At 38.2% G+C, this 14,351-nt stretch overlaps 1 protein-coding gene across 5 annotated transcripts in view; it reads right to left on the bottom strand.

Moving 5' to 3' along the window:
- The window catches only part of APBB2 (amyloid beta precursor protein binding family B member 2), a 163,704-nt gene that overhangs the window by 53,835 nt on the left and 95,518 nt on the right, over positions 1-14,351 (bottom strand). For 2 of the 5 annotated variants that reach the window (XM_058023907.1, XM_058023908.1), the window contains 4 exons: positions 10,436-10,644; positions 5,551-5,613; positions 5,018-5,103; positions 4,840-4,900 (listed from right to left, as the gene is read on the bottom strand). In XM_058023907.1, coding sequence (XP_057879890.1) covers positions 4,840-4,900; positions 5,018-5,103; positions 5,551-5,613; positions 10,436-10,644 — 419 coding nt within the window. The remainder of the gene's footprint in view (positions 1-4,839; positions 4,901-5,017; positions 5,104-5,550; positions 5,614-10,435; positions 10,645-14,351) is intronic. The other 3 variants (XM_058023909.1, XM_058023910.1, XM_058023911.1) reach the window with 3 other exon arrangements.

Raw genomic sequence — 14,351 nt, 5'->3', positions numbered from 1 at the left:
GATCAGTTATTGGGTTAAAAGGGAATATAATCTAGGTGTCCTTTCTTAACTGGATAGTTTAGTCTTAAAAGACCTTGTAACAAGAGATTGTTAGCCATTTTGTGCCTTCTGATGAAAAGCTGCCGAACTCACAGCAGTGAGACTGTTTTACTGATAAGGAATAATCAACACCTGAGTCCGAACATGAACTACCACCTCAAGTGCCTTCAATCCACACCCAGAGAAACCAATATTATCCCAGATATTTATATTTTACATATAGTATAACAAAAAAACCCCATACTGTAACTTGGAGTGCCCTTATAAAGTAAATCCATGAGATTTGGGAAAATGCTGCATCTTCCTTGCCCTGAACTCATCTTCGTATTTGATTAAACAAGACTCCATTTAGGAACAAGGTGGAAGCAAATATCCTCTAGCCAGAAATCTGTATTACGATGTACATCACATCAGGACATTAGGAATTTTTACCTAAAGATACAACAGATGTCAATAGTAATAACTATCATTCACAGAGATAAAGAACAAGGAAACATATTCTCTGAAAGGTCTAATGCACAACATGAGAAGGACTATTTAAAAAATAAATCATTGAGGATATGTAGTTTAGTGCTTTAGCTGCCTGTTTCTAAAGCTGCTTTTGAAGCAGAACATTTTCAAGCACCTGCATAATTTACCTGCAGCAGCTCTATAGATGTGAGGGTGCTGCTAATGGCAAACAGCCAAATTCAGGAACAACAACCCAGTTTAGAAACAGCCTCTTCCACCACTCACCATTGCTACCCAGGAGCTGCAAAGGTGGAATGGCAGATTACACTTGAATCAGTCTGTCAGGAAGACTAGTCAAAGCAGAAAAAAAGCCCCACAAAAAACACTTAAAGAAGAAACTTGAAATTAATGCACTGTGATTCCCTTATAAGGGTAAAGAAATAGGTAAAGATTTCTTCCAGTGCTATTCCTAAGGAATGAAAACAAAAGACTGTTTTGAAAGAAACACATTCCTAATCCAAAAACCAAGCAAAAATACCACTTTGGAAGAAAAACTGTTGAAGATATCCTATTTCTCTTTTAGATTTAATCTAATTTTGAAAAGAGACTTAAGGTGGAATAAACTCAAATTTAATTAATTGAAATTAATTGAATTGAGGCTTTTTGCAGCATTCTATGAGCTCATAAGAAGACTGTAATGCAGCTGAGGTGGACTGCTGGAAAATGCTGAATACTCCATGCCTGCATCAAGAATTTACAAGCTGCTTTGACTGTAAGAAAATAATACTTTCTTGGGATTGCTGGACATGACAAAAGCTCCTCTCAGGTTAAGTCTTCACTTGGGTCAGAAATCAGATTCATGTCCATCCCCACAGATACACACTGACCTGTGTCTAAGCAGGAGGTTTTCTTCTGGAAAAAACCAGAAAGAAGCAAATATACAATGTTTCCAAAACACATACCCCTGCTTCTATAGTAAGAAAAGCAGTCAGGATATGGATATTAAATCTTTGGGGAGCACGTTATTTTGTAAAATTATTTTGATAGTGCTTAGATAGATTAATTTGATTTACAGGCCACTTTCACAACAGCCACAAGTCAGCTTACCAAAGGCCATCTGGTTAAACCCTAAAGGCCAGGTAATCCCCAGAAATTTATCACCAACTCATTTTGCATGTCTTCAAGTTGCGTTTTCATTCAACTACAGGTGAATCACTAAATTTAAATACTTGTTATCAACATCTCTTGATGCTCTCTCTTGGAAACAGTCTCATTCTCTTCCTTTGAGATCCAGAGCATTTATTGGTTTCTAAAGCAGAAAACAGTCTTTTGGAGTAAATGCCTAGGACTTGCACGGGTTTAAACACATTCTTCCCATTCTTAGATAATGGACATAGCTAAAAATGCTCTAAATAGCTCTAAAATGGTGAGGCTGGAAAAGTGAAGCTTTGCTGAGCAGACAAATGTGGATAGGGAATCTGAAAATCTGTGCCATTCCTAGGGACAGTGACAGGTTTCCCAGAGGTTCTGTTTCTATATACGGACAAAAGAAAAAATTTAGCACCTTCCTATGTTTTTACATAGGAACATTGTATTTTACAACAATGAAAAAAAAGACAACCCAGAAGAATTTACAGTCTGGGACTGCTAAAAGCATCTTTTGCCTTCCTTGAAACTCAATTAGGAAGGCACACATTGCTCTATAAATTAACCAGGAAGGTTACGATCTGTCTCCTGGGAAGCACCAATCCAAAACTCATTTCTAGCTGTGCATGTTTCACATGCAGAATTAGATCCTCATCAAGCACAATAAGCCATCTCTTCAAGAAATTTCTACCGAAATAAATGGATGATATCAAGAAGCTGGAGGTAATAATTCTCCTCTTTCCACTTCTCCTTTGTGACCTTCTGCAGTAACCTGACCGAGACACCACGGACATGAAACCATGAACTGCATCTTAAGCACGTGAAGAAAGCACACAGAGAAACATTTGTTCTTTACTGATAATTATGACACTTAAATGGGTTGCTGCATAAGTCACTTTTCTTACAACCGTTACATTAACCATATTACATGCTTTTTCCAAAGCAGGCATGTTTTGCAGTGCTTCAATCTTTGCAGAAGCTGACTCTCTAGGGGAGAACTACTAAAGCCTCCCACAAGGTGGCACGGTTCCCTTTGCTGAAATACAGCGTTAAATGTGCCACAGAGACAACTGTTTTTTTCACAAATGTACTGGTCAATGTCATAATTAGATTTAAATAGGTTTAAGATCTCTAACACACCTCTAACAAAGTTCATTTTAACAAATTCTTCCAATAGATAGTTTAATGAGCAAAAAAAACCCCATTTCTTCTCTTTTCTTATGATAAAATGAAGACAAAGGATTTATCTGTGCTTGCTGCCCCACAAAGGCGAGCTTTAATCAAAGATAGTTAAGGCAGATAATATGGCAGGGAAGAGTCTAAAAGGCTAAAAATATCTGATTTTTTCAAGTCATCTGTTTCAAAGCCTATCAGACGTCTTTCAGTCTTTCATATTTGGGGTAAAATGGACTAGCAAGGAATCCACCTACCCCATCCCCTTCCCAACCATGTGAGAAATAAAAGTCTCAGAGCATTTTCCAGAGGTGAAGATTGCCCCTGCTGTTTCTGGACCACTTGGCATTCCTGTGAGATATGGCCATAGGTGCCCTGTCCTCGGGACAGAGGCAGATGCACTGAACAGCTCTGCCCTCAGCCTCCCCTGCTGCAAATCAGTGTCAGCACTGCTGAGCTTCACCTGCAGCCAGCCACACTATATCTGCTGGGGTCACTGCTGCCCCTGCACAGCATCTGCATTGGGCAGAAATCAGGCAAGGTGCTTTGAACCAACTGATTTTTAAAAAGGCAAAAACATGTCTAGTTTCTCCTCTATTTCTTGTCTTGCTCCTCTCAATCACTTCTGTGACTGTTTCAGTGCTCAGTATATAAGCATTATCAGCATAGTTTTACCTGAACTGGTAAAACAAAACCAGTTGTGGTAGACACAAGAAGACAAGCTTTTGGCACTGCCCCATTTCACAGACACCAGAGAGGAACCTGATCCAAAAAAAGTGAAGTTTCAACAGCAAGTGAGAGAGGGAAGGGAAGTGATGGCACAAGTTATTTGTCCACAAAACTACTGCCATGGTCTTCCATGCAGGAACAGCTCAAAAAATACTCAGTGCAAATCACCTGGTAAAATCATAGACATACCAAAATACTGTCTCCCTTTAAAGCTTTCCATACCATAAGGTTCATCATGAAAGGAACAACTCCATTGTTCTCAGGACTGGAACCTAAAGCTTCTCACTCCTTCAGCTCCATTTACTGTGCTCAGAATTTAGCACTTGTTTTTAAACTACCAGTGAGCCAAGCAAAGTACAACTATTTACATCTCAATTAAATATCACAAGCCAAATAATCAAGATGACAAAGAAAAATTAGGTGCCATGATCAGTCTGTTTTCTCTCTTAAAATGTATCATAAGGCTATTAAAATTATCAACTCTGTATCATACATACATATTTGTTCCTGCAAATAAGTAGCTTCAGATCCTGTCAGTTGCTGCAGCTGTATGGAACAGCCAAAATACTTATTTAAATTACTTGTATTTTCAATTACACAGATTTATATACACCCTTAATAATGGATGCAAGCAAAAGGCAAAACTATCAACAAGGCAAATCTGGAGATAGATATGCAAGCATACAAAACTTTCTGCTGCTTCTTTCTCCTCAAAACCCTTAGATTCCAACAGTAAAAGCTTTGATTTAATAATGGTGCTTTCTCACATAATGGCCTAATTTTTCTCTATGAAGTGCATTCTCAAAGTAGCATTCTCTCTTCCAAAAAATGAAGTTTCTTGTTCTAAAAGGTAACTTCCTTGTTAGTAGCTGTAAGTTGAAGCAGACACACAAAAAAGGAAGAATACTTTAAAAAAGGACAAACTTGAAAATAAAGAGCAAATTCTGTCACTGAATGCGCCTGGAAACCATCTAGAGATAATAAAAACCAGAGCTCTCTCTCAGACACTCAGTTGTGCAAGAGGACAGTTATTACAGTTGGACAGTGGAATCTTGAGCTCTAAAATCCAATTTCCCAGCTTACATGATTTCAAAATAAGTCACACTTGCCTGACCCAACCAAAGGAAGCTTTAGATCTGCTAACTCCTTTGATGGAATTAGTCTTGCATGGTCAATCCACATTGTGCCAAGAGGAGGGGTACACTTTATTTCAAAACTTAGGAGACATTCTGCACGTTGGAAGTTTATGCTTACAACTGCTAGATTTTTAATTGTTATGCCATTGTGGATCTTCATACAGACCTTGGCTTCCGGATCACTGTTGATGCTACAAGAATCATCATCATCAGATTGTGGACCATTTCTGTGGAATAAAAAAAAAAACAAAACGAAACAATATCAGTCTTAAAATCATATGAAAATTACAGCACAACACAAAACAGAGTTGGTCATTCCACTGAGCCCTCTGAAGTCATTGTACCTGAGCTTCAAAGAGGCATAGCGTAACGTTGCTCCTTCAAACTCCTTCAGACTTGGGTCTGGGTTCACAGTGGCTGCATGCAGGTCCTAGAGATAGAGGCAATGCTATTAGTACAGTTTTAATACTATTATAATAGTATTAAGTACACCATCATGTTATTTCTTATCTCAAAGGGAAATTAAATCCTCCCTGCAAAGAAGCGATAGTATTTCTGGCTGAAGTTGAAAAGAGGCATGCATATATAGATACATATATATGTATAAATATTTCTCAAGCTGCATTTCATTCAGTGCAGGCATCTTATTTGTTACATCATGGCAGTTGCCCTGCTAGCTTAGACTGAATCCATTCCAAGTGGAAAGATAGAAAAGGCAGCATGTTTGTGAGCTAGACATCCCTAGCAATACCCCCATTCACTTTGGCCTAGGTTATGAATGACATTCATGGAAAAATAAAAGGGGAAAACAGCCACTGCCATGCAAAAAAACAAGGGTAATAGTAGTAAAGGTTCTAAAATCTGACAATATACTTGCCTTCCAAATGTCACTATTAATCTTTCCCCCATTCAGTACAGCAAAATCACTCCATGGCTGTTTCTAGACACATAATTATTCACACAGGAAGAAGCACATTGATAAAAAAAAAAAAAAAAAGAAAAGAAAAAAAGAAAAAAAAACACAAGACACCGTTGTTAGCATTGATATTTACAGGATGGGTTAGGGAACAGATCACCTCAAACTTCAACTACTTACTCCACTATAGCATGGCATTTGGAGGGAAGGGGAGAGAAAACATGCCTCTAACAGTTACTTACCAAAACAAATGATCGAAACAAGGAAAGTTAATATAAATTAGAAACAGACAATGAAATTACTCTTTAACTATGATCTTAAAAGCAAGCAAAATGAATCTGAATATGAATGTTGGCCACAGCTGCTACAGCCTTTGATCAACAGCAATTCAGGGGAAACATTAGGATTTCCATTTGATTACTTTTGTTAAAAGACCCTAATGGTACTGGAACTAGAAGTACTGAAACACAAAAAAAGTATATACAAGCATAAGATACACACAAAGTAAAAATCAAATATTTCTAGAGAGAAAGCACAAGAAGGGAAGAAGGATTAGTAAGGAATGCAGAGATTTCTTGCTGAAAAAGTAGTTTTGAAAAGTCTACCAGATTTTTAAAAAACAACCCCAAACCAAACAAAGCACCCACCCTCTCCTTTTCCATTCAAGTTTCTCAAAGATTTTCAGAGGTGTTCAGTGGTACAATCAAGCAAGTAGCAGTGTGTCTAGCACTAAACAACCTGAGTGAGGTTCAGGCTTTTCTGTAAAGCTGGTGAAGAACAGCTGATGCTGGAGTGCCTCTCTCCTCTGTCTCACCTGGAGAGAATTCGCACAGTCCTCAATAAAAGCCAGGAGATTTGATTGCTGGGAGACCCAGAGCCAAATCAAGAAATCCTGAAACTAATTCCCCTTCTAACATGAGCTCTGCTGGGCTGTCCAGCTCAGCCCCAAGCTGAAGTGGTACCCACTCATATGGCCCAAAGTATTCATCTGCAGGGAGGACTTCTCACCACAGAAGCATTCTCAGTATATCCCCACTGGAGGAATTATTTTGTGAGAAACAACTCCCAGGAATAATTGTTTCCTAATGTGCCTTTGAATTAATTGAGTTGTTACCTTTTCCTCCCAAGTCCCCTCTCTTTAATTACCAGCTGCTGGCGGTTATGTTACCTACAGAAGAACCTCTAGAGGTGTTCAAGACCTGGGATGAGTTAGGCTATAAGAAGACACAACTACTATCACCAAATTCTCCGATGATCTCAAAGAAGCTCTTTTTGAAACTTAAACACAACAGATTTTTCTCTGCACAGGAAATGGGAAAGAGGCAGCAAAATTTCTAAAATTTGGAAAAGAATGTTACAAAAGACAAGGATTCAAAAAGAAAGTAATTTGACAACACACAAGAGAAACGACAGATCTAAAATGAAGTCAAATTTCAACAGCTGTGCAAAACCAAAATACATTTTCATACTTTTGAGGGGGAGGAAGGGAAGGAATGTTACAGGCTATTCATATTTAGCATTTATTAGCATTTTTGTTAAATCAGCAGGATTTTTGCATAATGCTTAACCCATAATTGCTTTGGATTGAAATTTACTGATTATCTTGTGAAAGAAAAATTGCCTTGCACTTCATGTAAAAGTAAGACATTTTCACATTATTTTCCTTTTTAAAACATTTTTCCATTTCTATGCACGACAGCATCATTCCTCCCTGCTGTTTTTTAAAATTCTCTGTTCAACAGTAATAACTGTTTTTCTTTATGCTAAATATCCAGAGTAAGCTACAACATAAAAATGGCTGAATTGATCTGTTCTTTGTTGACTGCCCTCAGCTGTGAGCCACATTCTACCAAATGAAGCAAAGCTTCTGTATATTACATTATTTAAGAGACAGGGACACAAAATAAAATTAAGGAAAAAAAGGAGGAAACAAGACAAAGAGTAAAAAGGTGTTACTTGTGGGGGTGGGGAAAATGGTGTTTCTAAATGGTTGTTTGACAAACTCATAACCTGAAAGAGCCCAAATAAACTCATTTCAAGACTGGCACATGATGCTTTACAGACAAATGTAAATTAGATAAGGTATTTTTATGGACTCACAGAAGCCAATTGGTTCAGATATCAAATACTACCCATGCCAGTCCTCAATCCTAGATTATACTCTTTTATCTGCCTAAAACCTTTTCAGAATGAAGCAATACATATCCAGCATGGGGGAATGAACTAAACACATTCCCTTGCAGCACAGGCTTCCAGCAGCAATGAGGGAAGCAGCAGTACACAGCTCACACAGGGTCCAGCTGGGAGGTGGAAGCTCTCCACCACAAGGGATGCTGGCAGTGGTAGAGGCCTTTGGGAGCCCCCAGCCTAGACTGAATTCCCAATCTTCTGTGAAGTGTCAGATTGACCTTATCACAGACACCTGTATTATTCTTTCCCAGTGAGGGAAAGGAGCACTTGGGTATGCAGCAGTGCAGGGAGCAGGAATTGAAACAAATATTGCCTGCCAGTGACTTGGAGATGATACAGTGATGGCATGAACCAACTGCAGAGAGACTAAAACCCAAAAATTCATGGTAGCTGACACTGTCAAATTATTTCATTACTCCTATCTTAAACACACACACTATGACTTATTTCTCTCTTACTGCTCTGCACTGGGGTTTTGTTCAGAACCAGCTGAATCACAAAGGATTCTTCCTCCACTTCCTTTTAGTAAAGCTTGGCATCTGTGGTTTCAAGAAATGCAGGAGTTCTTCTAATAGTTCCCACTATAACTCCAGCCATGCCTGGAGCCTCTGTAGCTGTTTCATTATTTGGAAGTGGACAAAATCCTGGGCCCAATTCATGCTCTTGTTTTGAGCTCCCATACTCCAAGACTGCTGGTACTGGATTGGAATGTTGTCTTAATGATCACTGAGTCAAAAAGCCAGTACTGCTTCAATGACCCTAAGATGCTGACCAATGAATGCAGAAACTGACAAAAAGCAAACGTTTTTGCCTATATCTACAAATAAAATAACAAGTTATCATACTAATATGAATTTTGGGGATGTGCTTATTTCTGTATCACCTTTTACAGCACAGTACATCATCTTGGTGCTGCCATAGAACAGTCTATGCATAAGTCTTTGCTGAAACAAATTCCTTGCTGAATTAGAACTGCCATATCAAAACATAGGTGAGTCTACTACATGTGTATGTCTAACTTAATACATCTATACTGTATTAAAATCTGTGTTATTATAATGCACACATTTTATACTCTGGTGATGCTGTTGAGAATTAATGATTATTATTCATAATCACCAACTATATTTCATTTAAAGCAAAAAATCATGAAAGGTTAAAAATACATGTAAAAATACTGTACCAGTAGGTCTGAAATTTTAATTGTAAAAACACTTTAAACAGAAGTAGAAAAATATTTCAAATGAAAATATGTTTTCCTTCTCCTCTGCAGTTTACCAACCATACTGATTACTGGGTTTTTGTGAAAATCATCTATAATTTACTAATTAAGGTCCCATTCTCTACATTCTAGAGGTAGAAAAATAATAACACTAAAGTTATATTCTTCACATGTACATGACAGGAATTTATACTAGAAGCTCGTGCAGCCCTTTACATTCAGCATTTCTGAGGTTTTTTTCTTGTTTTCTACCAGAATTGTAACAGTCACAGTTCTTTTTCCATGAATCCTCTCAGAAATTATTTCCAGCATGCCTGGTGCACAATAATGAAATGTGTTCAAGTCTGCAGACCTTATGAGTCGCATTTATGAACACGTGAGAACAACTTTCTAAAATAATGAACAAGACTGTATGTATTTAAGTCTATACAGGATAAAAGTTTTAGGGTCAAGATGGCAATACATACTTGAATGTCCTTAACTCCTCTTAACTTCCATGTAAGTCAGTTTGATGGATATATGAACAAAGTAAAAAAATGTTCTCTCTAAAAGAATTAAAAACCAATAAACCAAACCCCTAGGGATTGCCTGATCCAAAACTCAGAGCCAGTACAAAGACTTTCCTTGACAGAGCTGTGGACATTTTTCTGAAAATTCCATACATAAAAATAATTTAAAACCAACATTATCTTACACTAGTATTTAACTCCATAAAAGTCTTCCCAGCATACTCAAACAAAGTGATTGTGTTTTTTGAAAAATAGTGTTATTTATGAGAATTAATTTTATTTTCTACTTACATGACACCAAACAAACCCTTGGATTGTGCCTGAAAGCATTATTTTTAAAGACAGTACCAGGTACTGCTCTTTCAGCACATGTGGAGGGCAGAGTGTATCTCTCTGTTTCTAGTTAAAGCCTGATAGATATTGGTACTGGCAGGATTGACAGACTTACACCTGAGAACACTTCATGCTTATTCAATAGAAACTACCCCGTGAAGGAATTAGTGTCTCAAATGAAGACTGATATGTCCTTTTGTGATACTCCTGCCAAAAGAGCCAAAAAGAAGATGCAAACAAAGGGTCCAGCCAAAAGTCTCCTGTCATTTGCAAAAATTGTATGTATCCTGTATCCATACAATGCAGCAATGCTTCAGAACTGGGAAAGTTTCACTCTCATCAGGCACTCCCTATCCAGTTTATCAGAGACATGTCTGATTTCATCCTACATATCTAAAATTTAGGGTGTTTTATCAAGCATCACCATTATAAAATGAATATAGAGAATAGATACTTACGAGGTATTAACAACAAGTAGCTACACTTTGAGACATTATTAGGCCAGCTTAGCTATCAGCTAAGCCTGCAAGTTCAAAAGGTTATTTCAATTTTCCTTGCAGTATGTAGCCCCCAAGAAGACACAGCAGGTTACCTCAGTTTCTGGAGTAGGAGATGGAGTAATGGAACCAAGCGATCCTTTCCGTGAGCCCTGGAGATCCGCTGGGATGGACACGGGACGCTGCCACTGAGTTGTTCCTGTTGGTATGTGCCAGTAGTAGATCCCAGCAACGTCATTTATTTTTTTCCAACCAGGTGGTAAGTCTGGGTCTGTCTGAAATGAATGATCACTCCATATATCTGCTGAGAACAGGAAAAGAAAAAAAAATGACACAAAGACACAAACACTTCTTCCATGGGTCTGCATACCTGGTAGTGTTGCTTTACAGTTCCTGGGCAAATGAATACCAGAAAAACATATCAAATTATGGAGACTCAATGTAACATGATAGATGAATAACCTCTTGTTATACTGCTGCTCTTAATCTCTTTTTGGAATTAAAAGTTCCTTTTTAGTCTATCCTTCAAGCCTTCTACTAGATATTTTATTATGGTTGCTTTTTTCCTGAGTCTCTCTCATTTCTGCTATCCAAATTTATGCACATACACACAAACAGACACACAAATGTCATGATAACTTGAAATAACTCTTACACTCCAAGGTACAAACCAGACTATTTCTCTCCCATAGCCACTTTAAAAGTTCTTAAATTACTAATTTACCATTTGAGGACTAATCTGAGCAAGTTCTGCAGAAGAAATGCTAGATGATACTATTACACTCAAATGTAATAAAAAAACTCACCTATGACCCAAACCCAAAATCAGCAACATCACCATAATCAGTTCCAGAAGGTCACAAGAATTCTAAACATTTGCTTTTAAATGTCTCCTGTTGCGGTCTCTATGGCATTCAGCATGCAGTTCCTGACTCTAAGATCTTACATGTTTTAAAGTCTATTCATCTTCAACCTTGCCCACTTTTTTTTCCAAGCTGAATAAATCGACTGCACTCTTCTCAACCACATAAATGGCAAATAATGCAAAACAGTTTCCATAATTTGGGCCACATCATGCAAGAAGTAATGTGATCAAATATCTAAACATCACAATGAGATATGTGTGCAACATCTGCAAGTCCAGTTTAAGTTTAAAGTTAGGCACAGCTTCTGTCCTTGCTATGCATACCTACGGATGTATACACAGCTACTCAAACATACAGGCAGCAAAGTGTTAAGCTATGGTTGCATTAAACTGCTAATTTCAAACTAATCGACCAAAGACTCAGAGGAGCCAACATACTGTTATTTATTGTTGCAATGACATGCAGCACCAGAAAGACCTAAACAGGAATTATTTTGAAGTAAAAGCAGACAAAACTCACAGCAGAAATTAAATTTTTAACCCAGTGACTGAAACAAAGAATATGTCTGGAACAACTAGTTGCAAGACAATAAATTATCTCATTTGTGAACAAACAGTTGGAAGGAAATAATGTAAAATATCTGGGATAAGAAAATAGCACTTAGCTGAATAATACTAATTTATTTTGAAAATTTATCCATTCGTAAAAATAAATACTAAATAATAAAACAAAAATAATGTTTTCATATGTTGAAAAATAAAACAGGAATTAGAGTAATTTTCAATTAACATAGCTCAGGACTTCCACAGAGCCACATTTCCCACACCAAATGACTGATTTATGTCTGTGTGCAGGTGCTCCTCAGGCAGAGGGACTGGCTTCAGGCCATCTGATAAACATGGCTGAACAGAACAGCACCAGAGGGCATGTGCTCATCCTGAAACACCAGCCTCATCTTTGCTATGCAAACCTGCTTGAAAAAAACGCAAACCAAGCCTAACCTATGTGTGTGTGAGCCCATGCTGCAGAATGGCAGACTGCTGGGATAACCTTTCCACAGGCTGAGGTTTCTACCAGCATGACCTGGGGAGCCTCCCTGGTGCCCTGGCTGTGCTAACAGATAGAAGCACTCCATGTGCAGGGCAAAGGTAATGCAGCATCACTAGAGATACCAGCACAAAGAAACACAACAAAGTAAGCATCAACATACAAAATCTAACAAGGCAAACAAATGTGCTTGAGGCATCAGAGACCTGCTACAGGATATCAGGACATCAGTGGCTTTACTCTGCTTGAATGTGGAATTACAGGTAGCAAAATAATTTCCATCTGAATTTGGAAGACCCCATTTAATGGCATTACATTTCAAACAGTGTGATTTTCATTGCACAGCAGCTGGGTGTTATCTCCACTTCCAAGAGAACTTGGTGGTGATGATAAGCAAGGTGTGGGGACAGAGAGTTGGTGCCTCTCTACTTAGGTACTTGTGCATGAGGGAACTTGGTTTACTGAAGGCCAAGCAAACTTCCTTCCTGAAGAAAATAGTCTTAAGTAAGGCAACATGTCTAACACAATAAATTTTGTATTGAACTGGGAGTTGTACTTAGAAAAACATGCCTGTATTTTGCACATGCATCTCTTCAGATGAAAACAAATCCCACCAATCAGCATGGCTGGGACACTAATTTATGGACAAAAAGAGCACTCTTGAGTAAGAGGAACTGCAGCCCCAAAGGGATTGAGTTTGGCAGGATGCATGACTTCAAAAGAGAGACTGTAAAAATGCTGTACAGAGTTACCAGAGTGCTGCAAATTCTGTTCCTGGGAGGTGCAGTACAGTAATAGCTCCCATGCCACAGGACAATTTTAACTGTTATTTCACATGCTAAAACCACATTTTTTGAAAATTGGGAGACAGCAGCAAGGTAGAGTCATACTATGACAGAAAATAGATTCAGGGAAATCTGGGTATTACCTCTGGAAATGAAAGGTATCATTGCATCATTCAAAGGACACATGCTTTGCTTTGCCAGGGATTTATTTCAACAGAAGGATCTCATTTTGTCTCCTTGGAAGCAATGCAGCAGATGTGAGTGCACAGCCTCTGGCTAATGCAGCTCTGCTGGAGTTGGTGGAAGCATGAGCCTTTCAGTCAGTCTTTCTAGCTTAAAGAGGGCTTATTTCACTGCATGAGATCAGAGTGAGACTGCTTGTCTGCAAGGCTCAACAATACTGGCAAACACTTGATCTACGCTATCTAAATAGGTTAAGTAATAAAATACCCACACTGTACAGAGTGAAAGATGAGATATCTCTTTTTTGTTTTGTATTTCTAGCTTAGCTGTCTCAATTCTTATGATGATTTAGAAACAATTTTTCTTCTGTTAAGATCCTCTGAAGAAAAGGGACACCATCCCAACACCGGATTTGATCGAGACTGATTGTCAGTTTTTAATTCCACAGTAAAAAAGTTAACTGAAAAGGAGTGTTCATTGTCCAGGCTGGAAGCATGGTGGTACAAATAGGAACACTTTCAGTGTTTTCCAAATGGAAAAAAATAATCTGGTCAATAATAAATAATCTGTAAAGTCACTTCTGAATCTCTGGCCCTCCCACTGGTCACCTTCCAGCAGTGGATGCACAATATAAATGAAGAATTGAAACTGAAAAGCATCCTGTTTGTAATAAGAGATCTGCATCAAAGCTTTCTATGTAAAAAATTGCAGAGAATGGGCCAGCAACAGCATCCAACATGTTGTCCTAATGTTTGGCCACCTGTGGGAATCACTAGCTTCATATCTGATCTGTCTTCATAGCTGGGCTGAAGCATGATGAAGAGCTGGCCCACCATACCACATGTGTAGTACAGATCCTGTCCCTCTAGGCAAACAAGGGGAAGCACAAAAAGGAACTGGGAAGACAGGAGGATTAAAAAGTTTGAATAAAAGGAAAGAGGTGGGAGAAAGTACTGTGGGGTTTTTTTCTGAAATTCCAAAATCTTGAAATGAAAATGTTTTACTTCAGTGTTCTGCATCTAAATAAAAGCAAAACTAAAGGAAAAGAAGGCACAGAAACTCAGTCTGTTTGAAGAGATGCCAATGACTTCAGCAGATCCAGGATTTCATCCTAAGGGAAGCATACTCCC

The sequence above is a fragment of the Melospiza georgiana genome, chromosome 5 (genome assembly GCF_028018845.1).
Source record: "Melospiza georgiana isolate bMelGeo1 chromosome 5, bMelGeo1.pri, whole genome shotgun sequence".
Classification (NCBI taxonomy): domain Eukaryota; kingdom Metazoa; phylum Chordata; class Aves; order Passeriformes; family Passerellidae; genus Melospiza; species Melospiza georgiana.
The sequence above is the reverse complement of the archived record's forward strand: the minus strand, read 5'-3'. Positions and strand labels throughout refer to the sequence as shown.